The following is a 26,979-nucleotide window of genomic DNA, read 5'->3' as shown; positions in this document are numbered from 1 at the left end:
CTTGGTTAACCTGAAGACCCTAGGGGCAACCAGGCTTTAAAACGCAAGGGAGATAATAATCGCTTTGGCTCCAAGCTGGACACTGCAAAGACTTTGAGAAGCAAAACGATACTCGCTAAAGTAAAACACCAAATAGCATAGGCCTGTGATAATGATTGCCATTATTAACATAGAGCTAATAATGGTGAAGCTTCAGCACGGCAGGACTGTGCCAACGTGTGTGAGCCCCAACACACACACAGCTCAGGCTCAGGACCAGCAGGTAACTATTCGCGTAGGAGATGCTGATACATAAGGCGCGCACAAAATGCCACATGCCACGTGCAACAAAGAGCGAACCTGACGATGGCCAAGCAGAGCGCAATGAAGCCAAAGGGAGACTTAACTCCAAACCCCAATGAGGAGGATACAACAAATAACAAGTGCGATTATTAACTAAAGGCAATTATTAACCAAAGGCTCAAAATGCAATTAGTAAAGAGAATAATCGCGATGTTGGCAAATTTCACAAGGGCGATTATTGTCTTGCCACAGCAGACGGAGGGGGGTAGCTGTTGGAACTCGACATATGCAAGCGGGTCAGTCCATAAGCAAGGATAACCCTAACCTCGGACCTGGCGCAGCGTGTCCCGCTCACACTCAAAGGTTTCCTTGCTTCGCTCTTAGAAAACCTCTCACACTCAATTGCGCCAGCTATATCATCGATCACAGTTTCTCAGAGCTACACCATCGCTCACTGGTTTCCCTCACCAAAGGAACAAAATCTTAAGACCTAATGTAAGCTAAATACTAGAAATGAATACTACTACAAACCTAACAAGGAAGAGGCTAAAAATAACCAAAGAAGTACAAAGATCCAAACTTGATAATAATGTGACCTCAACTTCGCTGCTTGCCCAAACAAGAAGAATAAGATTATCACTTTTATCATGCATACCTTGGACAACAGCTATGAGATAAGATTATCACCTTGATCATGCATAGCTTGGAGAACAGCTATAGCATCCCCTACTCACGTCGTCGATGCCCAAGAGTAGGTGCAGGTTTTTATAGAGTTCATTCATGCTTTGAACGTACTCTACAAAACCAACAAGCTGAGTTTCTATCACCCTCCAGAGGTGAGTTCATTCATGCTTTGAACGTACTCTACAAAACCAACAAGCTGAGTTTCTATCACCCTCCAGAGGTGATGGGCATACTCGAGAAAAGGTTTCCAAAACCGTTGACAATAAGTTGCCAAAGTATCTTCTCTTCTCATCCTCAAATGATTCCAAGTTGTAATGACGTCTTGTTCATACTCATCAGTCAATCATGTCAAGGCGATCTGTTTTTTGAACTTTCTTCACGTTTTCAAAGCTTTCTTATGCAAGAGCAAGGTCAACCACCATGTATGAGCATTACCTTTAAGAAAAGATGTTGCCTTTCATGCCTTGGAGGCTTCCAAGAAACAACCCCCAAAGAAAGCAATGTCAAACTTCTGTACGTAGGGAAGAGCTCAATGGGTATCTTTAAAAACCTAAAAGGTGCCAAACCGTATGGCTTGACTTCCATCCTTGAACTCTTTAAGTCTTCTTTTCCAAATATTCATCCTCATAAGGTGGTTCTGCTTTTACCATAGATGGAACGAAAGGTGTGGGAATCGCTATCTAAACTATTTGAAGCAGACGAGGTATCCTCCTTTTATTTTCTAGATTGCTTCTTATGCTTTCTAGACTTCTTCTCGGAGTTTCTTTTCTTGGTTTTTCTCTGCTTCTTCCACCTCTTTCCATCCTCGTTGGAATGAAAGAAAGAGGAACTGTCTAAACTCTCTAAAGACAACGACGAAGAAGAGCTCGGATCATCCTTCAAGTGAACACACTTCTTGGATCTACTAGCCTCCTCGAAAGTCGATTTTCGCCCAGGTAGACAAGGTACTCCTCTAATTTGCTTTTCTTCCAAGAGCACTTTTTACTTTTCATCAACTAATTGACTTTATATTCAAGAGTGTCATTAAACTCTTTTGCAAGTACGGTTTCGTCTTTTCTATACCCGGCTTTGCTTTAATCTTCATAGCATACTTAAGAGGTGAGTGGATTGCATCTCATCATCAAGAGTGAACCTCATCAAGCAGGTGATTCTTCACATACTTTGGCACGTATTTCGGGTCCTTGGAGTACTTGATAATTCGTTGGGCACATGTGTCAACGTACAATTGACGTCGGTACTCCATCTTATCGATGTCTCCTACCAAAATTTTCCCTAGTCTTCTCTCGATTCTTCACAAGGGGGTTTGCTCCCATTGGAATCTCTGTTGGTTCTCTTCGTCCCCTCGCTCTGGGGTTGAAGTGCTCTTCATCTTTTCGAAGATAGGTAGTCCGTGGAACATTGTCCTTTCTATGAGATTCACTACTAGAAATGTGTGCTACAAAAGAAGGATCAAATCTTTCATAGAAGAAGAACCGTTTGAGCTTTGATACCACTGTAATAGATTTGAACACCCAAGCGAGAATCCAATAGCGACACAAGAATAGAAACTACAACAACTGACCTTGAATAGAGAGAGAGAACAGAAGAGTTGACACGAAGTGACAAAGTTTGCTTCCAGATGCACTAGCCCTAAAGTCTAGCGTCCCTTTTGATATTTCTTTCTTAATGCTCGTCACACAAGTACAACCATCGAGGGATTGGTACTCTGCTTCCACACAACTGGAATGCTAGAGTGAGACCCGAAGGCACTTATTTGAAGGCCCTTGGCCTAAAAGCATACACATGAAAAGCTTGATTTTCCTAAAAGCATCATAATTCAAAGCAAGCGCCTATCTGTAGCTTTCACATTTTTTGGGCCTATCTGTGCAGGTACCACATCAGCAACTCTTTTGCAATTCGCATACGAAAATGCCACATCAAAATCTTGTGCAGTTTTTAGGGTTTTAGGCCCCTCGGTCGGTGAGTCCAAAGTTGGTGGTTTTGATGGTCTAACCCCCCACGGCCTTGCCACATCACTAACTTGTGGCATATTGCCACTTGGTGCCCCAACAAGGACACCTCTAGAGTAGCTATGAGATACGATATAGCTTATATGCTTTAAAATTTCTTCAACTGTACAAACCTAAGTGCTCATCACCAAATTAACATTACTTTAATTAATTAAAATTTGTTACAAAGAGGATGGTTTCTCTGATTCTCCTTTGATGGGTGTGTGCTGAGTTGTGCCCCTTTTCACCACAATGAAAACACTTACCCTATCCAACATACTGGAGCCTTTGCTCCAACATTGTTTGTTAGTCTCGCTCTCTCTTGCTTTTGAGAATGGTCACTTGCTTTGACCTTGTAGAGTAGCTCCACCCCCACAAGTGGTATTCCCAGGGGCAGTATCTATAGATGTTATCCAAGATGGTGTGATCGTCCAAAGATGCAAATGTTGATGGTTACTTGGGACCAAGAAAGCTTCCACCATGAATGCCTCAGTCGAGAGATTGGTTGCGGGGATAGCCTTTAGCCTCTTCATTTGTCCTTTATGTCAGTTCCACTGGACTAGGAATGTTGTCGGTCTCTTCTCATGCTCTACAAACTTTCTCCTTTAGGGCGTGGTCACTCGAGGCTTAGTTACCCGTAAGCCTAGCGAACTTCTGACAGGAGCGTAGAACGGAGACCGGGAGCAGCAGGTAGAGGGAGGGAGAGTCGGGGAGCAGCAGGTAGAGAGAGGGAGAGTCGGACGCATACAAGAGAGAGAGAGACTCAGAACGAGGCTGTGGCGACCGGGCAATGTTTTGCAACTATGCCTTTTTAGGCATAGTTAGGCTACTAAGCGGGTGAAAGTTGCAACGTGGCAAAGGTTGTCGCCGAAACTAAGCCTCGTGTGACCATTGCCTTAGCCAACGGGTTCAAGGGGTATGAGCTATGATACGCTCATCTTTGGCACTTCCCTTTCATATTCTTCTGCAACTAGTTCCGCTTTTCGTCCACTTTCTTCGGGTTCTGTGTGCGACTTGATTAGTGCAACCCCCACTATAGTCATCGGCAATGGGTCCTCGATTTGTTAATTTTGGCTTGGCACCACACCCATTGTGGTTCTCTAGATTTGCCAGAATTATGTTCACCTTCCATATTCTTCTCCTTCTATTCAAAGGCCTTAGTTGTGCACAAACCCTTGGTTGTGGGTTAGCCACCCTTCCGCCCTCCTAGTAGGGATTCTAGGCACAACTAGGGTTTGCACCAAGCATTTTGTCCATTTTCTCATTTATTTCCAATTACTAATTGTCACAAGGTGGTTGGTGGGCGCACTTTACATGTGTTGCCAAGGTCCATTCTTTGGGTATCCATTGTATTGTATTGCCATATGGAGTTATTGAGTTGGTGGCTTTACCATCTGTTTCTTGTGTTTTCTCGCGTGCCATTGTGTTTGTCTCTCTCTTGAGTTGTGCACCTTGACAATTGTGTCCTCTGGATGGGGGTTACTTATTGATTTGAGCTCCAAAGCATTTGTGACATAGCTCTTCCATTCATTGCATTTTGGGCACTAGTGTGTATTTGAATCCCCTCTTTCACATAGAAGTCATCTCTGAGCCCATTCTTTCAGCAAGATGGTATGGCATAAAAATGGACAAGGTAAAAAAAGTACTTTTGTTTGTGGTCCTTCCAGCTTTTGGTTGTCCATCGTCCATTTTGGAAACTTAATAGAACAATACAAGAGGCCCGCCACAAGAAATAATTCCCACATTGTGACTTACCTCAACATCATGAGCTTCTGTGAGGGAGGCACCACATACCTAGCTATGTATGATTGGGGGCAGGGGACCGCCGGCCCGGTGGGGGGGCCAATGGTCCCTTGCCCCCAATCGTACCTAGCTAGGTATGCGGTGCCTCTCGACCAAAAGCTCATGATGTTATTCATTGTATGAAAAACACTGGAAAAGACTCCGTTTTCGTACATGAGAGAATTTCTAAATCTTCTTGTGCCCATTGCTGAAGATCCTTTGGTATATTTAGCACATGGAAGAAAAGGCCATGCAGATGGTGTTCAAGCAGTGTTAGGAGTAGAAGAAGCTCTCTAGAGTCTAAACCTCTACCAAAGGCTCCAACAGCAAAGAGAACTAAGAGAAATAGACACAGAGGGGGAAGTCGTGAGAGATTTTGAGGAAGTCCTGAAGAGTTTTCCCAGGTTTAATGTCTGGTGTGGACCCACTTTTGCTGGATTGGCAGGAAGAAATATCCCTCGCAGGATGGAGGCAGATATGGTGCTCTTAGAGCACACGTGTTAGGATTTAAGCATGGACATTTTGAAGGCATGCGCCCGAGGTGTGAGACGCATCGGTTGCAACATGCAGGGGTATCACATTGATGCCAGGTATGACAGGTACACAGGAATATCAGACACAGGCGTTGTATGGCAGGATGCCTAATATGTATACAAGAGGGATGGCTCCACTTTTGCATCTCTTTTGGGTGGATCAGAAACACCCGACCAAGACCAACTCCTTATGATGAGACGACACCATTGGAAGGCCAAAAGGGTTGCAAGGGAGAAGGACAAAGTGTCCAGTTCGACACCTTCCATGGTACCAAGGACGAGTTAAAGCATTCAGCAATTATGAATCATGATGCAGCTTTCTCAGGGGAGAACTTTTTTAAGACCTCAAAAATGTAACAAGCAGCTTTTTGAATGAAGGGTAATGCACTTCAATGGTGATACTCTTTTAAGAGTTTCAACAATTCTTCGCTTCTCTTCAGCTTACGAGCAAGGTTCAGTTAAGATTCGTATGGTGTGTTTTTTTGAAAACCATAAGAAATATTTAATATCATACGGTGTGTTGTATCATGTGGTCATACAGTACCGTCGTCGAGTACGCCATATTGGGTGCTTGTAAGGCAGATTCTTTTGCCTCTTTCGATTCGTGACTTCGGAATAGCAGCTGCAAAAGTATTGTTGCGCACTATGACTCAAGTTGATTCGCGGTGGCATTAAGCATGAGGTTGTTAGCATTCAAGAAGTGATGGAGCATACAGGGGATGGATATGCACCACTTAACATAGAGCGTTTACAAGAAGATTTAGAAATTTACGGAGTCTTTTTCAGTATTTTTCATACAATGCATAACATCATGAGCTTCTGCTCCAAAGGCACCGCATACCTAGCTAGGTACCATTGGGGACGGGGGACCACCGGGCCGGCTATCCCCTGCCCCCAATCGTACCTAGCTAGATATGCGGTGCCTCCCTCACAGAAGCTCATGATGTCAATTGAGGTAAGTCACAATCTGGGAATTGTTGTGAGAATTTGTCCAAAACTTCTTGTGGTTGAGGGCCTAAAGGGAAGAAAACTGTGAGAACTGGAGGTTCAATAGAATCTTCTCCAAAGCAAGGATCCTTCCAGGGGTCTGCGCCTCGTACAGGTTGCATAAGTACTCCCAAATCTCATGCACTGACTGAAAACATGTAAGAATTGATATTACAGAATCCGCACAATATGCAGAGGAAGCAAAACACCTTGCGATTAGTCTCATTCCAAGAGTCACCCATGGCTTGTGCACCAATCGATGATGAGGTACCAGATCCAGTAACACAGCAAGAGGGGGCTGTTATCACGGCTGAAAACTGATGATTACAGGAATCTCGTTGATGGCGAAGCACCAGATGTTGACCGGTAGAATATAAAAGGACAACAAGGAAGAGGGAGAGCCAGCTGAAAATCTGCAAGCAAGAAGAAGAGAATCCAAATGTGATGGCCAGGCCACAACGGGTATGCAGAAGGCAACACCAATCCCGAGAAGGTAGAGCCGGTAAGGGAGAGGCGCTGTCTGTAAAATATTGGCCTTTGGGAGATGAAAGGCAGGTACAGTAGAATAGCGCGCAAGGTGACTCCCAAGGTCTTTAAAAAATGTCGTTGACCCTTACAACAGAATTCAAAAAACACTGCAGAACTCCACATGTGCGAAGGAAAAGGGGTAGCACTGGGCTGCGAGGGGGGAGAGCAGAGGCATAATCATCAAAGAAAGAGACACAGGCAACCACCAAAACACAAGCGGGAAAGGCAAAACCGTAGGTAGCTTGATCTAAGTTTTTGTGATGAAACACTCCAAAGGCTGATCCAGGCAAGGCAATTGTGGATCTACGCTTAATAAAACTTGTCCTCTGATACCATGTCAAAGTGTACAGCAGAAGATAGAGAGCGATGGAACACAAGAAATCTAACCAGCAGGTCACTGACAAGGCAGTGAAAAACACAAACACACCAGAACCGAAATAGCATGTACTTGAACTAAAAGAGTACTGAAAAACAGGATATAAGACAGCGGGACGGAGTTCCCTACTCAGATAGGACGACCCTTGCAATACTTCTTAATTATTGATCTTTTAACAGATACAACTGCTGGGTAGTTGCTCAGCAATTTGCAACCATGCACTGATCTACAGAGCACTCCCTCCTTCCACGTCAGCATAGCCATACGAAATGCTACATCAGCAAATCCTGCAATTTGGATGCAAATTGCACCACAAATCCTTGCTGGATTTTCGCCACACGTTGTCCTGCCGAGTGAAAGACAAGGATATGCTTGCATTTTCATGGTTTTGCCAAACTGGGCCAAATTCTGCCATGATATGAGGAGATGATTGGAATGTATGCATTATGTGGGATTTGTAGACCAAAAAAGTGCTTCAAAGTGAACCAATTGGGCTAACAGGTGAAGATTGACTGGTTTTCTGCTTAAAAAGGTAGAGCTTGAAGTGGATCTAGGTGGTCCAAGTGGTCCAAGCCAATTTGGAGTTGTGGGTGTGTAGTGCTTGATTTATAGAGCCTGCTGGTCTTTTCAGATCGGCAACCTGAGTCTCGGATGTCAAATTATTAGCAGTCCAAGTTTTGCCGAGGGCCAGATTTGTGCCGATGCCGGGTTGGTCGCATCGATAGACGTGCCGTTTGATGATTTTGGAGCTTCGCCAAGGATTGTATGCATTCTATGCAGTGTACGGGGCTAGCAAAAAGTGACGGTGTCTCAAACGGAGTCTAGACGGGCAAGTTACAGCGGTTGGCAGTTGAATGTGGTGATCGACAGAGCGGTTGGAGGTTGAAGGTGGTGATCGACTGAGAGCAATATGGTGTTTTTTGCCGTTTCTGGCGCCTCGGTTGGTGGGTCCAAACAGGTGAAAAGATGGTCTCTGCACGAGACAAGGCCGGGGGCCAAGGCTACATACGGTACTTTGCGGCTCAGAGACTGAGGAAGTGAGCAAGGAATGGCAGGTCTATGAAGTTGGACCAAAAAAAATGAGTTTGGTAGTTTTTTTGGGGTGATTTCAGGAGCCCTTGAGGGCGTTTACTATGAGACTGCCACGTGGGCGAAGAAAATCCTACACGTGAGCGCAAACAGGGACTCGCAAGCTTCATATACTGGAGCATGGCATTACCATTGGCATCACGAGGCAAGTGTGGAGCTCTTGTGAGAGTGGCGATGGCGGTCAGCCCTCTTGGGCGCTGCGCAAGCGGAAGTAGGTGATGAAGTGGCATGCCTGTGGGGTGTGTTCCCGCGCCCGTAAGGGGCAAGCTTTTTTGAGAGTAAGGGGGAGCTTCCATTAGCGACATCGCTAGTGCTAGGGGGACTGTCCTACGCCAGTTGTTTGTGTGTGTGTGTGCGTGCGTGTGTGTGTGTGTGTGTGTGTGTGTGTGTGTGTGTGTGTGTGTGTGTGTGTGTGTGTGTGAGAGAGAGAGAGAGAGAGAGAGAGAGAGAGCCCAAAGGGGGCTTCCAAAGAAGCCAAACTAGACAGGCGGACAAAACAAAGGGAATGGGCATATGAGAGATGGAGAGAGAAGCTCAAAGGATGGCCAAAACAGGGAAATTCCAGCCGGATAGAGAACAAAGGGAGGTGTCCACCATGCAAATATGCCTAGTGGGTAGGCTAAGGGTAAGCAATACAAGGAAAATACCAAAAGGAGCTCAAGTTGAACGCACGAGCTGAGAAGCTCCCTCTTTTTTCTTTTGAGCTTAGCTACTGTCACAATTGTGACTATGTTACAGTATTACATCTTGTCCCAGTTGCAAATACGAGAAGTGACATGCCAAGGAGGACCCCTACGCTTAGATGGTCACGACCCTTCGCTCAAGAGACGTGCCTCTTCGCCAAAAGCCACACTTCTCCGATTGGTCACACCCCTTTGCTCTACGGTTGCGACTCTTCATCCAATGGTTGCAGCTCTTCGTTGAAAAGATGTGTCTTTACATATACCTTCATAAGTTCAGAATAGTCTGAACTCACGAATTATAAGAAGGAATAAAGCACTCATAAAACTATAAAAGCAAGGGACACACGAAAAGAAAAGAAAAACAAAAACAAACAAACTAACTAACTAAATCACTTTGTTTGCTACGAAACAAAACTAGATAAAACAAAACATTATTAACTTAAAAATGTTTTTAGAAAAGGCATGTGTAAAATAATTTGATGCAACTTACTTGGCTTAAAACAAGTACTCAACTTTAAGCAAAAAAAAGGATAAGACATCTTAAAAACTTAATCCTAGAAATCAAACTTCACACGACTTATAACGGAACACATTCTTAAGTCCTCAGGTAAGCTAAATATAAAATCGAAAAATGAATACTACTACAAACCTACAAAGAGCAAAGAACCAAACTTGACAATATGTGATTTCAACTTTACTGCTTGTCCAAACAGGAAGAATAAGATTATCACCTTTATCATGCATAGCTTGGACAATAGCTATGACATCCCTACTCACGTCGTCAGTGCCCAAGAGTAGGTGCAAGTTTATATAGAGGCCATTCATGCTTTGAACGTACTCTACAAAACCAACGAGCTGAGTTTCTATCACCCTCCGGAGGTGTCTTTACGTCTAAAGTCGCGTCTCTTCACCATGAGACGTGTCTTTTCATTTGTGTCTCTTCGTCTCCTATATAAGAAGCCTATTGTACTCAGTTTTGATTCATTCAATCATTCAAACAACAAGTGTTCTTGTCTCTTAAGCCTCAGTTTGATCTTAAGTAAAAAGTTTGTCTTAATTATAGGATTAGCGCCACTAATCCTCACAATGGTATCGGAGCGAAAAAAAATCCGAGACCCGAAGGTTGTGAGCCTCTCACCCTCGTCGTACGCGCTAACCATAGTTACAGGGGACGGAGGGTATGGGGCCTAGGGGCGCATAACGGCCGTAACGGGGCCAAGGACGGAGGGGAACGGCAGGGAACGGCCGGATTTTCATCCGATCGGTGGGAACGCAAGCTACCGGACCGGGGACAGACAGGGACGACTGGGAACGGCGGGTTGACAAGTTGAAAAAATTTCGCGTTTAACGACTACATCTTTGCACCTTAGCTAACTGATTGTTTTTAACGGACAGAGGCAATCAACGTCTATTTTTTTGAAGGGGCTTTGACCCTTGGAGGCTATAAAAGCACCCTTGGGTCTTTGGGTCTCTCAAGTTCAATGAAGGCTCAAGTGACAAGCCTCTCCTGTCTTCCGTCTACTATCTAGACTCTATACCGTACGGTCTAACTTGCGCATGCTTGCCAAGAGCGTTACACACAAGGCAAATCCCTTCACTGAGTGGAAGATGGCACAAGAGAATCCATCTATGGCCAAGACACTTTTGGGGGAGCTAGAGGACGACTTCGAGCCTCAATGCGAGCCTCGCGAGGCCTCATATGTCCTTGACGACCTCGACTACGACGACGATATGCAAATTCAACAGGCGAGCACTTCCGGAGTTTGATGATCATTGATCACTCTCGAGTCTAGAGTCTACTCCTCTAGAGTCTACCTAGCCACAAGCTTGAGTAATAGAGAAAAGCATTGTGAACATCGGATGATTGCATAAATGTGTTTAGAAGTTTGCTTTTATTGTCCCCAAATGAATCGAAAGGAGCCATAATAATGGAATATCCTCAAAGAATCTCAATAGTGGTCATAGCTATGCGTGTGTTTTTCTTGCATGAACAGGAATGGGATCGAGAGCGGGATTGGCTTTTTTATGGAACGCATTCCTCCATTTGAAGAGCTCAGAATGGCGTTCCCTGGTGACTACGGCTGCATGGTCACTCACAACACAAGCATATACATCACCATGAACATTATATACCCTCTGGTCTTCTCACAGACCCATGCAAATGTTGAAAGTCTAGCTACTTACGGGACCTGATGGAATGGCCAGACTTGCATCCCATCACAGTCTCACAAATACTGGGATGTGAAACATTGATCCTCATGGGGTTCAGCTCAAACAATGGCTGGACAGTTTACAAGCAGCAAGTCATAAGTTTCTGTTTTCCAAAATGGACGATGCCAGATACAAGTGCTGATGGACCAAAGATTCATTAACCTGTAATTTATTACCTCGTCATTTTTTTAACTAAACCAGCTTGATTAAAATAGAACTTGGAGATGACCTCCGTGTTAAGGCAACTGAAATAGATACAAAAGGAAAAGTTTAAGTAGCGAGGTTTGTGGCTCTCCTAAAAACAAGATAATGATACAACCAGATACAAAACACCACCCCAATTCATAAACATAAAATCTGTCTCTCTTCTTTTATTTTAAGCATCAACTTGATTGAAATAAAGCCCAGAGATGACTGTCATTTGAGGCCAATAATAGGACATTTATAAGCTTGTTGCCATGGATTGGGGCTCAAATCGAAAACTTTTCGAAGGACAACATGATGCCCCTGATAAAAAGTGCTAAGATACCACAACCCAAATTCATGAACCTATGTGTGGTATTTTCTCTTTTCTGATGCTACACCAACTTAACTGAAAGAAAATCCAAATGTGTTACACCAACTTAATTGAAATAAAACCCAAAGATGACTTTCATATGAGAGCCAATTCCGGCACAATATAATAAAAATGCACCAAAAAGAAGAGCTATGTCTACGATGTCTTGGGCCTCAGATCAATACAGACTAATTCCAAATCAAAAGACAAGATGATGCTGAACAGAACCAGATACACATGCTGAGGGGATCGTGAACAAATCATAAAGGTATCCTCTGTTACCTTCTCATTTTGGCGCTACATTAACTTGATCAAAATAGAGCTCAGTGATCACTTGCATAAGAAAACCCTCGCCACACTACCGATACCGACCGTGCAGAGAATGGCAACGCTACATTACATTTTATGGGGCACAAACCCACTATTCTATTAAAAAAAACCAGATTGAAAAGGAGCCAGAGCAAACAGACACCAAATTTTGCCAGTGTCTGATATGCATAGCAGCATGAATCATGTACAAAGTAAATAACCACTATGAATCGATGAGATTGAGTGATAGTTCCATTTTAAATGGGACGATTCTTGCTGGAAACTGTGAATGAGAGAGGGAGACACCCAAGAGAACTTACTTGTGAATTAAAGGCTGGATCTCACTATCTCATATGCAAGAAAGCAAGCAGCATTGGCTGGAACACTCCGTGCCATAGCAGGCCCAAAACCCTTGTACAGACCTTTAATGCCCTCCGCACAATATACTTTCTTGAAAGCATCAATGGTGCCTGAGTACTTGGGGTTGCTTCGATCATCTATCTGAATCTTGCTCTTGATCACGTCTGCAGGGTACACAGAGAGCCAAAAGCTTGCTCCTGCAATACCTCCAGCAGATAGTAGTGCTGATCGACTGAGAGACGATGTATCCTGCCCTCCTGCCATGTACTGTTTTGTGGCTTCATACACCCCAAACATAAACGCATTGCCTGGAACCTCACGCAACAGTGTGGGGGTAAGACCTGTGAAAAGCCCCAACAAACCTCCCTCATTACGCAGAACATGGCGCCCAACATCCATAGGACCATTATACATCACGACCTTGCTGGCCATGGAGCCTGCACCCACAGAGCCACCTGTTATACCAGCTGCTGCAAGGCTAGGACCTACCTCTGCCACAGTGGCAACAGAGCTTTGAGCTTGCAAGCGGCACTTAATGAGCTCTGTGGGGCAAGCAAGGAAGGAGACAGCCAAACCAGCACCGGCACCGCAGACAAATTGTTGAGAGATGGTTAGGTGTGCTCCAGGAGAGCTGCGGAGGAGGGCTTCCATCTGGCCACGAGCAGTGAAGAGGACGGCATTGAAGGCAGCTACGGTAGCCAAGGGAGCACCCATACCTTTGTAAAGGCCAGCAGGGCCTTCAGAGGCGAGAGTTTGCTTCACGGCGTCGATGGCGCCTGTGTATTTGGGGGGGACGCCTGGGGACGGAGCGGGCTGGCTTTGGAGCTTGACTTTGATGGTGTCAAAGGGGTGGCCAACGAGGAGCTGGGCGACGCCCCCCATAGTTCCTGCTGCGAGATCTTTTGCAGCGTCGGCCATGGGGCCTTCTTCCCTCACTGCAGCTGCTGCGAGCTCTCTGCGATCCCCCAGCGATGGAGCGGCAAGCTCGCTCGCTCTCTCTTCGCTATTTCTGCCCGGTAGTGGTGCCCACGCGTATCCGGTTCCCAAGTCTTTGGGCTTTGAAAGGCCTTTTGGCCATTCGTTCCATTTGCCGTTCCACTTCCTTCAAGTTTTGTGTCTCTCCATTACTTGCCTTTCAATTTAAGAAATTTCAGCAGTAATATTCATTTTCCTCCACCACCCAAATTATTCTTTTTCACAATCCACCAAAAAGCCATCTATGATCTCACTGTGATTGGCTGTGCATCTCTCTCTCTCTCTCTCTCTCTCTCTCTCTCTCTCTCTCTCACAATAGTATGTAACCTTGCCTTCGGCAATGAAATATGGAAACATGCAGACACGAATGCATAGAGATAACCTCCAAACTTCCATGACATTCTTGCGTGCTTAAAAAGTACACTACATTTGACATACATGTGGATAAAAGCATCACAAGTATTGACATTTTTTCCCAATCTCACTATGCATATGCTCACTAACAAACCACATCTTACATAATACCACATGAAGTTAATGCAGGCATAGGTGATCACACCTAGAGAAAGGCCCTTACTTTGCCTCTGACAAAAATAACCTTGATGTCCATGTTGGGCATAGCCTTAAAAAAGGCAAATGAGGGGATGACTCTCTAATTGGAAGCTTATTTGCACCTTGTTGGTGCTTCTAGCGAGTTCATTGCACGTTGCATACATGTTGAACGACATGTCCCCCTCAAGTAACCCATTATCATGAGAATCATCATCTATCATGCAATGTTGGTATAGATCCTCTTTCTAAACTTAGTGTTTTCGTGAGGTGACAACAAAAAGGTACTTGAAAATAGACCATTGCTTCTTGCCATCTTATCAGTGAAAACTTTTCCACATTTCACATACATGTGTACAAAGGCTTTGTAAATATTGACGTTTTTTTCCTTGACTGCCCCTTGCCCCTAATCTCACTAAAAAATATAAGGTATTCCTAATGGCTTCTAAAAAAATATTCATACCTACATAGTGCAAGGACACTTTAAAGAGAAGAAAACGCTAAAGAGAAAATAAAGGAGAAGAGAAACACAAATGTACCAATGTTTTTTATATGGACACAAAAAGTCTTTTGACTTTTAACCTGCCTGGGTCTTTTCATTTTCTAAACTCACCCTTCACTTACGCACTTAAGATGGTTTGAAAGGCTTTTTATTTTTTCGGGATTGGGGAGACCTAATCTCACTATGCATATGTATATTCTTAACATCTCCATAGGGCATAATACCACATGCTTTTAAGGTGCAAGCATAGGTGATAGCATCAGGAAGGTGCCCTTACTTTGCATGCAATGAAAACAAAGTAGAGCTTCTTTGCCACCATAAAGCACAATGTGGGAGACAACATTGCTAATGGTAGCCATCTCAGCACCTTGTTGTGCTTCATGCATGCATCATACTTAATACATACCGATCAATGACATCTCAACACATGAACAACTATTGTGAGAATCAGCGTGTATCATACTACCCTCAAATAAATCCTTCTTCTTAATATTAAATTTTATTAGGGTTATACACAAAATAGCGATTAAAATTGCCTAGTGCTTTGTGCCCTTCCTACTAGGTATATCCCGCGATCAAGTGTCATTTAAGAGATCGTATTCCGACAGGAAGGTCATAAAAAACTTCCTAGGTTTTCATATATACAACATATTCAAAATAATGGTGATGAAAGCATCACAAATATTTTTCTTGAAAGCCCCTTGTTTGTAATCTCACTGTGCATATTAACAACATCCACTTCTCTCAAAATGCCACATGCTTCAAGGTGCAAGCATAGTAATCACATCTTGAGAGAGGCCCTTACTTTGTATCTGACATAAACAACCTAGAGCATCTTTGTCCTATCCAAGTTGGTGAATATAGCCTCAGAAGAAGTAATTCAAGAGATGACATCTCTAATTGAAAGGTCATTAGCACCTTGTTTTCTCCTTGCAAGTGTACCACACTTTGGTGTACATATTGCCCAACATGTCCTCTTGGCATGGCCTACAAACACTGCATTCGAAGAGACCACATTGTGGATAGGAAACTCAATAAAGACTTTTTATGCTTTCAAAAGTACACCACATGGACATAAATGTGGAGCAAAGCCTCATTGCAAAAGCATTTCCCTTGTCTAATATGACTTTGAATTGGTATGTCTATATATCAGGTTCTTGCATAATTCTACCTTCGAAGTGTAGATTATAGGTAACCACATATAGAGACAACACTCACTCTATATTCGCCAAAAACAACCCACTGCTTCTTGGTGTACCTTTGGTCCTAAAAATGTTGGCTATATCCTATAACAATCCACTCAAAAGACGACATTTCTCAGAGATGTACATGTTCATCAAAGCAATGCCAATTTGGACCATTTTTATCCTAGAGCCCTTGACCAACCATGTCATAAATTTTCCACATCAAGATCCATGTATTCAAGAGGTAATGGCATTTACAGAGAGGCACTCGCTGTCCATTCAAGGAAAGCAACCTAGAGTTTCTTTCCTCTATCCATGTCAGACATTGGAATAAGTGTGGTCCCAGAGATCAAATCCAGGGCCAAAAGCTTCTCATTGACATGTTGTGCTTGCAAAAGTGCACAGTGATTGTGATTTCTAAATAGTAACTTTGAGAAGCAAGACTGTAAAAGCAATTCAAGTTTGGAAGACGTGAAGGGACTCTCTTAGCTAGTGCCATGTGTCAACCTCCTTCTATGTCTCTTAGGTATGAGAGAGAGAGAGAGAGAGAGAGAGAGAGAAGATATCTTGCATGGATACATCTACTCTTTATGCTTCTTGATATGTCAATTGCCCACAAAGATCTACTCTCATTGCTCCATTGCAGTGTCATCAATACATGATCAAGGTTGCAACTCTCACTTTATTGCCCTTTCTGCCCCTCGTGATTATTTGACAACACTTTTGGGAGGTGGGATCAATGGTCCATATTTATTGGGGGTAGTGGGATTGGACTTGCACCATTTGATTTGAATTAAACAACAAGTGAATGTCAAGTGAACCCCATGAAAGCAAACACCAAGTGAACCCGTTGCGAATGCCATGTGAACATGACGTGAACAATGAACACAAAGTGAATGTCCTAATTTCCAAGTGAGCTTCGCGTGATCACATTGAATCCAAAGTGAACCCCATGTTAGCAGCATGTGAACCCCTTGTGGAAATGTTTACCATAATAACGTATATTCTTACCTACCTTTCAAGTTGCATGGGATAGCTAGCGGTAGGGCAGTAGTGTTGTGTGGAGAAGGTGGTGGGTTCAAGGTCTGAGGAAAAAATGGATGCATAGTTTTCTTTTTTCCAAAAACAATTAGACGCTCCACATTGCTCAAAGATTGTAGAGCGTCGATCCCATCTCCCAAAAGTGGTGTCAATTAGTGCCGACGCTTTCCATCTACCGTTGCCTTCATCCCTTGCGTTGCTTTTATGGAATTATCAAGGAGCAAGGCCTAGGCACACCTCCATATCTTCCTGCCATGGCCAAACACCCCATCACCTCCTCATTCACGATATACATAGACTTGAAAGACTGAACAAAATGTTGAGCGTGTGCATTAAGGAGGCTGATGGTCTGAGTGTTGTAACCACAGGAACTTTGAGTGGCAACAACTTGGCATGCGTAACTTTTTACACGGCCAATATAGTCCACATTAAAATGGATACGTTTAAAATTTTCAAACCATTAATGCAAACATTAAGCATGTGCATGCACATTGGATCAAACAAAAGAGACATTGATAGCACCAGTATAGGATGTGAGAAACTTGATGCTATAGGTGTCGTTATGCACCAGTTGTGCCACCTCGTCTTCCAGCTCAGAGAGAGGAAAGGAAGGAGAAAAGGAGGCACAAAGTGCTATTGACGGTAGCACAGAGGTCCTGCAAAATACCAAAAATAACATATTGCAAGTCATAAAATCGACAACTCTACATATCTGGCAAATAGCATATAACGGAAGTTGTACAAAAACACACACACACACACACACACACACACACACACACACACAGTAGGAGAGCACGTGCCGATGCACCTCCTAGAGTGGAGTGCTACACTGGCAGAGTGAGAGAAGAGACAAGAATAACACAAACACTGGGTGCAATCTCCCCCCATGCGAGAGTGAGCATTTTCCTCTTGTGGGCCTCTTGCACGTATTTTTTTATAGATTTCTTGAATGCTCAAAGTGAATACATACTGGCGAGCCGAACATTAATGGCCATAGCTCATAAAGAGCACTTAAATAATGAAATCTCCATAAATGTGCTATCCTTTCGCATAACCCTTATCTTTTTCCACCTGCCACCTACAATAAATAAGTCATTTTTCATTTTCATTACATACCTCTCCGTTAGAAAGAAAATGTCCTTAGTTGCGAAGATAAGAATTGTTGGAATTAGGGTTGCAGAGAAACACACACAGCTTGGAGAAGATGAAGAAAGCTCAAGGCACACAATAGAGAGTGTGTTACTTGGTGTGCAATGGAAAGATAGATAGCCCTAGAGTGATGGGTGTATATAGAATGCACGGGGGGGAAAACCTCCTAAAGAAGGGAAAAAATGTCCCGACGGTCCTAGTGTGTTCACACACATCACTGCCACATGTATATGGTAACAAATCCCCCCTGGAGTGATGCGGTGAACGAGAGCTGGCACATGAGTAATGGGAAGTGCCATGCCCTGAGGACATGATCAGTCCATAAAGGGGAGTAAGCCCAAAGCTTTGCGAAAAGCTTCGAGCTTCTCACAAACAATGCCTTTGTGAAAAGATGTGCAAGGTTGTCCTGTGTTGGCACATAAGCCAAGCTGATCTCTCCTGCTGAGAGCCTCTCCTTGACATAGTGGTAATGCACCTCAATGTGCTTTGTGCGAGCATGAAAAATTGGGTTCCTCGCAACTGCCAATGCGCTCTGACTGTCAGTGTAGATAGTGTTGGCAGTGTCTTGTCCAACACCCACATCAGCCATAAGGCATCTTAGCCATACACACTCAATCGTAGCTGTGAAGACTGCCCTGTACTCAGCCTCACAACTCGAAGTGGCCACAGTAGGTTGCTTCCTGCTCAACCATGATATACATGAACTGCCAAGCATGAAACAAAAACCACTTGTGGACAATCGCGTGTCAAAATAACCAGTTGTGGTAGTGATGTGTATGAACACACTAGGACCACCGAGGCATTTTTTCCCTCTTTAGGAGGTTTTTTCCCCCGAGCATTGTATATACGACCATCACTCTAGGGCTATCTATCTTTCCATAGCACACTAAGTAACATACTCTCTATTGTGTGCCTTGAGCTTCCTACGTCTTCTCCAAGCGGTGTGCGTTTCTCTGCAACCCTAATTCCAACAATTGGTATCAGAGCAGGTTACATACTCCCGGGCTTAGTCGCCAGCTGCTCCAGCACATGCCTGCTCACTTTCTCCGATTACTGTGAGGTTTGGTGAGCGTTCGCAGGTTGACAAATATTTCGGGAATGCTCAAAGAGCTCAGTCTGCTCAGATTTCTGATTCGGGCTAATTTCGGCCTCCGTTTCCACTATAGGCAGGTCTGCACATGCAATTTCGTCATTTTGTGCAGCATTTCTGTCACAGTGCCAATTTCTGCATAACAGGTGCCTTACAGTCTTCTACGGTTTGTGACATATAGCACGTGTTGTTCCCGCTCCGTTTCTCCTATTTTCGGACAGTTTTTACATCAGGCGCAACATTTACCATGCTTGACAACAACACAGATGTCTTTAAGATGTTTGCTGCTGAGGACAGGTTGGATGGGGACAATTACCCTATGTGGGCTTATATGATGCAACACATTCTTGTGTCAAAGGGCGTCTGGAATATTTGTGCAGGGCATTGATGTACGTCCTAGTTCTGAGGATGTAGGCGATGTTGAGGATGTTCCAGGTCTTGTTGCAAGGATTGCTGCTATTAAGGTTGTTTTGCCTGCGATAGAACAAGCTCGTTGGGATGTAAAGGATGCACAGGCTCATGCATTGATTGCGTTGTCTGTGAAGCGCACCATTGTTCCTCACATCCGTTTAACAAAATCTGCAAAAGGCTTGGGATATTTTGGCTGGTCTTTATGCAAGTCGCAATGAGGCTAAAATTGCTTTGAAAGGAGACTATGTTGCTGATGTTGAAATGGTGCACACTTTGCGTGACAATAAATTGGATGCACCGTTGTCTAGTCTTACTCGTTCAGGCTCTCGCCATGCATCTTATGCATCAGATTGTTATGCTTTGGTTGTGTCTAGCTTACATGATGTTGAGGAGCCTCTGTCTTTTGATGAAGCACAGAATCCAAAAAATTGGATGGCTGCCATGCAATCAGAATATGATGCACGTATAGAAAATGACACATGGACTTTATGTGATTTGCCTCCTGGCAAAAAGGCTATTGGTATGAAGTGGGTTTACAAGTTGAAACGCAAGCCAGATGGTGAGATCGATCGCCATAAGGCTTGACTTGTTGCAAAGGGTTATGCACAACAAAAAGGCATAGATTATGAAGAGACTTTTGCTCCCACTTGTCATATGACTACTGTGCGTTTTCTATGTGCATTGGTAGCTCATTTTGGTTGGGATGTACATCAATTAGACATTGTTACTGCTTTCCAGAATGGTGACATATTTGAGGAAGTTTATGTAACGCAACCTCGCGGTTTTGTCAAGAAAGGACAAGAGGACAAAGTGTGCAGATGTAAGAAGGCTTTGTATGAGTTGAAGCAATCTCCTCGTGCTTGGTATGAGAAAGCTGACACTCATTTGGTCAAACGATGCTTTTGTAATAGTCCAACAGAAAGCACATTGTATGTAAAGCATGAGGGTGATGTACTTCTCATTATGGTTCTTTATGTCGATGATTTGCTGATCACACTGGACCATATGAGAGACATATTTCTGAATTTAAGGCTGATTTGAATGCTAGTTTCAAGATGAAAGATTTGGGGCTGTTGCATCATTATTTGGGTATACATTTTAAGCAATGTGATGGTGGAATTGCCTTGTGTCAGAAAAGTTACATAGAGACATTGTTATGTAAGTTTGGACATGAGGATTGCCTATTGCCACTCCCATGGAAACAGGTTTGAAGTTGAGTCTACATGATGCTATCGATCCAGCTGATGTCACTCTTTATCAAACTGCTATTGGCTGCCTCATTTATGTATGCAACACAAGGCCGGATATTCAGTTTGCAGTCTCACAGGTCAGCAGATTTATGCATAGCCCAGGGTCTAAGCATTGGCACGCTGTCAAGAGGATTTTCCACTACCTTAGTGGCACTTTACATCTTGGCTTGTTTTATCCCAAGGGGGGATCATTGCCGCCAGACTTACATGCTTTTTCGGACTCAAATTGGGCTGGTTGATTTGATGCGCGAGTGTCCACAAGTGGTTTTTGTTTCATGCTTGGCAGTTCATGTATATCATGGTTGAGCAAGAAGCAACCTACTGTGGCCACTTTGAGTTGTGAGGCTGAGTACAGGGCAGTCTTCACAGCTACGGTTGAGTGTGTATGGCTCAGATGCCTTATGGCTGATTTGGGTGTTGGACAGGACATTGCCAACACTATCTACACTGACAGTCAGAGCGCATTGGCAGTTGCAAGGAACCCAGTTTTTCATGCTCGCACAAAGCACATTGAGGTGCATTACCCCTATGTCAGGGAGAGGCTCTCAGCAGGAGAGATCAGCTTGGCGTATGTGCCAACACAGGACAACCTTGCAGATCTTTTCACAAAGGAAGGCATTGTCTCGTGAAAAGCTTGAAGCTTTCGCAAAGCTTTGGGCTTACTCCCCTTTGTGGACTGATCATGTCCTCAGGGCATGGCACTTCCCTTTACTCATGTGTCAGCTCTCGTTCACCGCATCACTCCAGGGGGGATTTGTTACCATATATATGTGGTAGTGATGTGTGTGAACACACTAGGACCACCGGGGCATTTTTTCCCTCTTTAGGAGGTTTTTTCCCCCGAGCATTGTATATACGCCCATCACTCTAGGGCTATCTATCTTTCCATAGCACACTAAGTAACATAGTCTCTATTGTGTGCCTTGAGTTTCCTTCGTCTTCTCCAAGCTGTGTGCGTTTCTCTGCAACCCTAATTCCAACATGTTGTTCCTCTATGTGACACAGGCACAAGTTTTGCCTACTGTAGTTGGCAAAAAGGGTGACGTATAAGCGTGCAATAGAATGAGATACATGTAGTAATTCTACAATATATGCATTAATGAGAAATATTTATGCAATTGCTTGCTAGTGCAAGGGGAACGATACAAGGGAAAGAATGATGTTTAGAAGCAACCATGATGTAGGCATTGGCCATATAGTAATGCAAGTCAAAAGGTGTAGTATTGCGGTGTTGGTGGAAAGGATGGGCAATGCGTCAAGGTAGTAAGGCCGAGAGTAGAGAAAGAGGGAGAGAGTTTTCACTAGGCTAATGAGAGAGAAGAGAGAAGGAGGGAGAGGACGAGATAGCGAGTTTGCCTAAGTATAGCTTAATGAAGGGTATCTTAAATTATAATGATAGTTGCCATCATTCAAAATGAGCCTTGGTTGGGGGTGTCATTTAGAGGCATATAATCTTCAAAGGTCTGATCACCCACTTCCAAAGGTTCTTTGATGATTAGCTGCTGATTCTTTCTCTCCATTGGTTGACCTCTCTCTTGCAAGAGATAAGGATTTGGCTCCACCATATGAGGTTTTAGCTTGATGTCTGTATGCGCACTCTCTTTGGATTTTTGCATCATGACATAAATGTATCATCAAGAGAAAAAGCCTTTGGCAGCTTGGAAACTTGAACTTGATTGTTTTCGTGTCCTTGATGGAGAGATGATAGCTATTCCCCTCGTATCGGTGCAAGAATTCAATCTCCTTTGCAATCTTAATGTCTGACATGTCCTTTGTGCATGTAGTATATGAAGGGCACTCATCATTTGCAGGGAGGCAGAGTCTATTGAAATGGGAAATGCACCCTTGTAGCTGCTTATTATCTAAGAAAGCACTTATGCTACTCATGTTTGACTCTGCCTTGAGTACAAGTCTTGTGGATCACACAAGGGGTTGTTTTCCTCAACAAGGTCTTGCAACTAAGCATCAATATGGTGGTCTGCAGAGAAGAGAGCTTCGTACAAGTTGATATGGTGGTTTGCATAGAAGAGTGTTGCTCCACATCAGAAACCCGACCATGCAAGCAGATCTAAGAGAGAGGAGATGGACTTAGATGAAGACTTTTCAAATTGTTAGCAATAGTCGATTTTATTTTATTTTTGGTGCATGTTGCATGGGGAAGAGGAGGTTGAGTGAGTGGCCGTTTGGCTCAGAGAAAGAGAGAGGGAAGGATGTATGGATGGTGGTGGGCAGTTGGAGGTGGGTGTGCCCGAGTTACACACAATGGAGAGAGGAAAGAGACCAAGTGAGACAGGGATTGCATGTGTGTGTGTGTGTGTGTGTGTGTGGGCGTGGTAGACAGTAATTGGTTGTACTAGTGTTTGGTGTTTGCTTTCAAGATTAAGTATGGATGAGGTTAGCCACACATGCAAAACGTGAGGACTTAAACTAAAGGTGCATGTAAGCACACAATAGTTTAACACTGGTATGTGTGTAGGGTGTACCTATTGTGTCTCGTAAATAGTTGAGCACCGCACCTTTCAGATGGAGAAGTGGGTGATGGGTGGTTGAGTATATGGTTGCTCTGGCGGCTTCAAATTTGCATGCCGACTAATGAAGTGGAGAGGAGGAGTGAGAGAGATGGTATGTGGTGGCCATTGAGGAAGAGAGATAGACAGTTGCAGAATTGATGGTTGGCTCACAAGAGGGAGCCTTAGGCAAAAGGGTGGGAAAATAATTTTAAAAAAAATAAAAAACTTGTGTGGTCGTAATAATGCATTGGCTGTGACATGTAAGAAAAGAAACTGCACTGCAAAGATTACTCAAAGCAGGAACGCACAATGGGCGTGTGTGTGTGTGCGTGTGGGTGCGGGGGGGGGGGGGGGGGGGGGGGGAGGGGGAGATTTTTTCAGCCAGTGGAGAACAACGAGAGCCATTGCATGCAAAACTGCATCAAAGACAATTGCGGTGGTAGATGCAACCCTTGCTTTATGGGTGTTAGCTACTACCATTGTTTGTGTTGTGAGCTGCCACAGGCATGCCATTGTGAGCTGCCAAATGCAAAGCAAGCAAAGGATGGCCAAAATGTGATGCCAAATTGCTACAGTATATGTCTAGTAGACCTAAACTGAGAAAAGAAGATAATAATTGTAATATTAGGCGGAGTTCTCACAAAGTTTTAATTTCTTGTCATCTTCTCCAAGGGATTCTTGAGATTACGTCTTGTGCACTCATGAGCACTGATATCTAAGCTTGTTTCCTAATTTTTATGACGTCCGTTCTTTTGTGCAATAGATCTTGGACCTAATGATATTTTGGACACATAAGTCCATGTGATCCTCAGAGCCGGTCGAGAGCAGGAGCTAACCTCTACCAATTATGGATCAAATAATATCAAATGACCCACAAGATCGACACTTTAAATGAAGGGATAGAAAACAAAGTCGTCTACAATGGACGAACGCACTGCTTTTGATTGACAAAAAAATTCTTTATACTAACAAATCAAAGGAGAAAATTTTTCTTACTTATCAATAGTTTTGGGGATATTAATTATGCTTCCTCATACTGAGAATTGATCATAATGTACACATTGATGTACTATTTGAATGTGTTTCTTGGTGCAACAAGCACTCTTCGAGTTGATTAAGAATGTGCTCCAATGGGATTGCTTCATTCATTTGAATAAATGAAGGAGAAATGAACGTTGAAATTTTCTTGTTTTTGCAATAATATAGGCAAGTGTTGCATAATTGAGTTTTTTTAAGTGATAATTTGTCTTCAAGAAGTCAAGGTTTTGAGTTCAATCATTCGTATCTTGTATGTGTGATCTGCATTAAGCTGACTAGTACATATTCTTACAACATAAGCAAGGATTTATAGGTGTATCTTGAAGAGCTTCATAAAATTTTGTCATTAACGTGTTTGACCTCGTCATCAATATCACTAAGAGTTTTGCTTCTCTTTGGTTCTTTTTAAATACTATTTTCTTGTCAAGGGACCTCATAAGCCCTCTCTATGACTGCTAGATGAGGGCATTCTCTTGAACCGAATGGCACAGAAATAGAGCTTGAAGGAAGATGTTTGGCAATTATTTAGTTGGTATACAAGGTGGTTCCTTTAAAAGTCTGCTCATTTTCCAAAAACTTTCACCAAACACGTTATTATGGACATCAAATGGCTTGGAGGAATCCAACAACATTAGCACTTAATGGGTTACATGCTTTTGCTTGAGTAGTATGAAGGGCTCATTATGAAAATCTCATAGTTCTCAACAATCCGCTAATATTTGTACTTTTGTTTTAGGTTGGTTACACATCAATGGGTAGGAACCCTTGTTATAAGGTGGGCAGGTGTGTTTCACACCTACTTACCCAATCTCAAATACATAATAATTGAACATTTCTCGAATCAGAAAAGGGCGTGCAGCCTATTCGTTGCCAAGAGTTGTCGCGACGTGGGTTCCATCCCTGCCCCAACCTTGGGCAAGTGAGTTTGACTATCCATTTCATGAGTGCTCCTCTTTTTTGCAACCACTGGTTGCTTACTACATGGACTCAACACTAGCTTGCTCGGTATGTAACCAGCCTTAGTTATTGGTCTTGTTATGGCTCACTTTTCCAGCTCATGCCAAAAGGCATAAGCTACAAATGCTCCAAAGATTCCTTGGCAAAGGTCTCACAGTGTGAAGCATAAAAATTTGCCAAAATGTGTCAGTGTGTTTGTGGTGTGTGTGCAAGAGAGCAATTTATTTTGATAGCTAGAGAGTTTTGCATCCAATCTTTGGCACTTATAAGATGTCATACTACTATATGTTTTTTAATAGATTGTTCAATAGGGACAATGGTGGTCAAAGCTTTGTTTTTTCATTGTGACTCTCAAACATCAAATGCTAGGATTCAACTCCCTTTTTCATATTCTATGATTAGTTTTTATGAATTTTGATGCTTTTTATCCAGATTTGCATTCATCTTAGAGCAACAACCAAATTTCTTGCAATTAAAGTGATGCCAATGTTTGGAGGGATGGCTTTAAGAAAGCAATAACCGAATTCATCGACAGAGGCCACAGTTTTCTATTGTTTCCATCAAGAAACCTACCGTATTAAAGGGAATTATACATTGCTACTTGTAAAAATACAAAATATGGAAACCACCTGTATGAAAACTCAACCATTTTCCTTATGTGGTAGCGTTTAATTCATACAATGGAGGGAGGGAAAAGCCACATAAGGCAGATAGAGTCATTACAAAGCACCCTAAGCCGACAGCCTTTTGTCTAGACATGGATGAAAGCTATCACATGCTGTCATCATCACCCTATAGACAATTGAACTAGTCACACAAGTTTCAAATTGTCTTTGCATACAACAAGAAACTACAAAAAGATATAACAAGGTTTCTCACAGGTAGAAACATCTATTAAAAAATCTAGTTGGGCCTTTTTTATTCAAAGGTTTCTTTAAGAGATGCACCTAAAGGGAACAGAATAAGCATCTACTGCTAAAAGCAAGAATTGTATTTTACAGGACAAAGAAGGATTAAAATTTGGTAGTCCATGCCACAAATTTCATCCTTGCAAGACCTGTCAAGCTATCTTTTCTAGAAACTTCCTTCTCAAAATATGATGCCCCGCAATAAGTTGCTTTCATTATGAGGTCTCAATTTCCTGCTTGGAGGCTTATTGGTGGACCAAAGTACATCCACTTCATTTTCATGTCATAAAATCTAATATCTAATATCTAACCAACCCAAATGATTTTCTCATATTAAATTGATCACTTAATGTGGGAGAATAAACGGGAACAAGTGTTAAGATATAGACATGTGCTTATAGATCTATCTCAACACGGGGCCAATGGTAAAGGGGCCCAAATGAGAGATGGTCTAACAAAGAGCAAGGCTAACAAATGGAGCATAAGACCTTAGGGTTATCTTCATTGAAGACCTCCAATAATGTGTGTAAAATGCCTTTGAGCTTAGGTAAGCTAGGGCTGAGCTTGAGGCGCGAGAACCCGACCCAGCTCGAGGTGCTTGTCATGCTTGATGCCTAAGGTGCTTGATGATTGAGGTGCTTGAAATGCTTGAAGTGCTTAATTATTGAGATGCTTGAGGTGCTTGACAAGCTTGAGATGCTAGGGTTGCACTTGAGGTGAGCACCCAGCCCAAGCTTAAAGTGCTTATGAGCCAAGCTTGTGGTGGGAACTGGGCCCATGCATGAGAGGCTTGAGGTGTCAAAAAGTCAAAGATTCAATCCCTACAAGGAGGGGGCGAGCCCTACATGAGGGGGGATGAGAGAGAACACCCACACACTCACACAAGGCATGCATGGTACAAATATAGCAAAAGGGACACTTGTCAAGTTCCTCCTCATGTTGCCCTCATGGTGTGCCTGAAGCCTATTGGTTGGCCACCCAAGGGGTCCAATAATAATTTAGGAGATTTAATTAAATGATTTAGCATTTATCTAGCCCTATCTC

General features: G+C 43.2%; 1 protein-coding gene across 1 annotated transcript; it reads right to left on the bottom strand.

Moving 5' to 3' along the window:
* Window positions 1–12,095: 12,095 nt before the first annotated feature.
* Window positions 12,096–13,429, bottom strand: BOU (Mitochondrial substrate carrier family protein). Its single transcript, XM_086525174.1, has one exon. It carries the CDS (start codon window positions 13,284–13,286, stop codon window positions 12,336–12,338), a length of 951 nt encoding a protein of 316 aa, XP_086381300.1. The 5' UTR covers window positions 13,287–13,429; the 3' UTR covers window positions 12,096–12,335.
* Between the last annotated feature and the right edge of the window lie 13,550 nt (window positions 13,430–26,979).

This window comes from Adiantum capillus-veneris, chromosome 12 (assembly GCF_014529385.1).
Source record: "Adiantum capillus-veneris isolate H3 chromosome 12, ASM1452938v2, whole genome shotgun sequence".
NCBI classification, from domain to species: domain Eukaryota; kingdom Viridiplantae; phylum Streptophyta; class Polypodiopsida; order Polypodiales; family Pteridaceae; genus Adiantum; species Adiantum capillus-veneris.
This window is presented reverse-complemented; position numbering and strand designations above follow the sequence as displayed.

Excerpts from the sequence above, each read along its gene's own strand:
- BOU (XM_086525174.1), bottom strand. The coding sequence starts at position 13,286 with ATGGCCGACGCTGCAAAAGATCTCGCAGCAGGAACTATGGGGGGCGTC.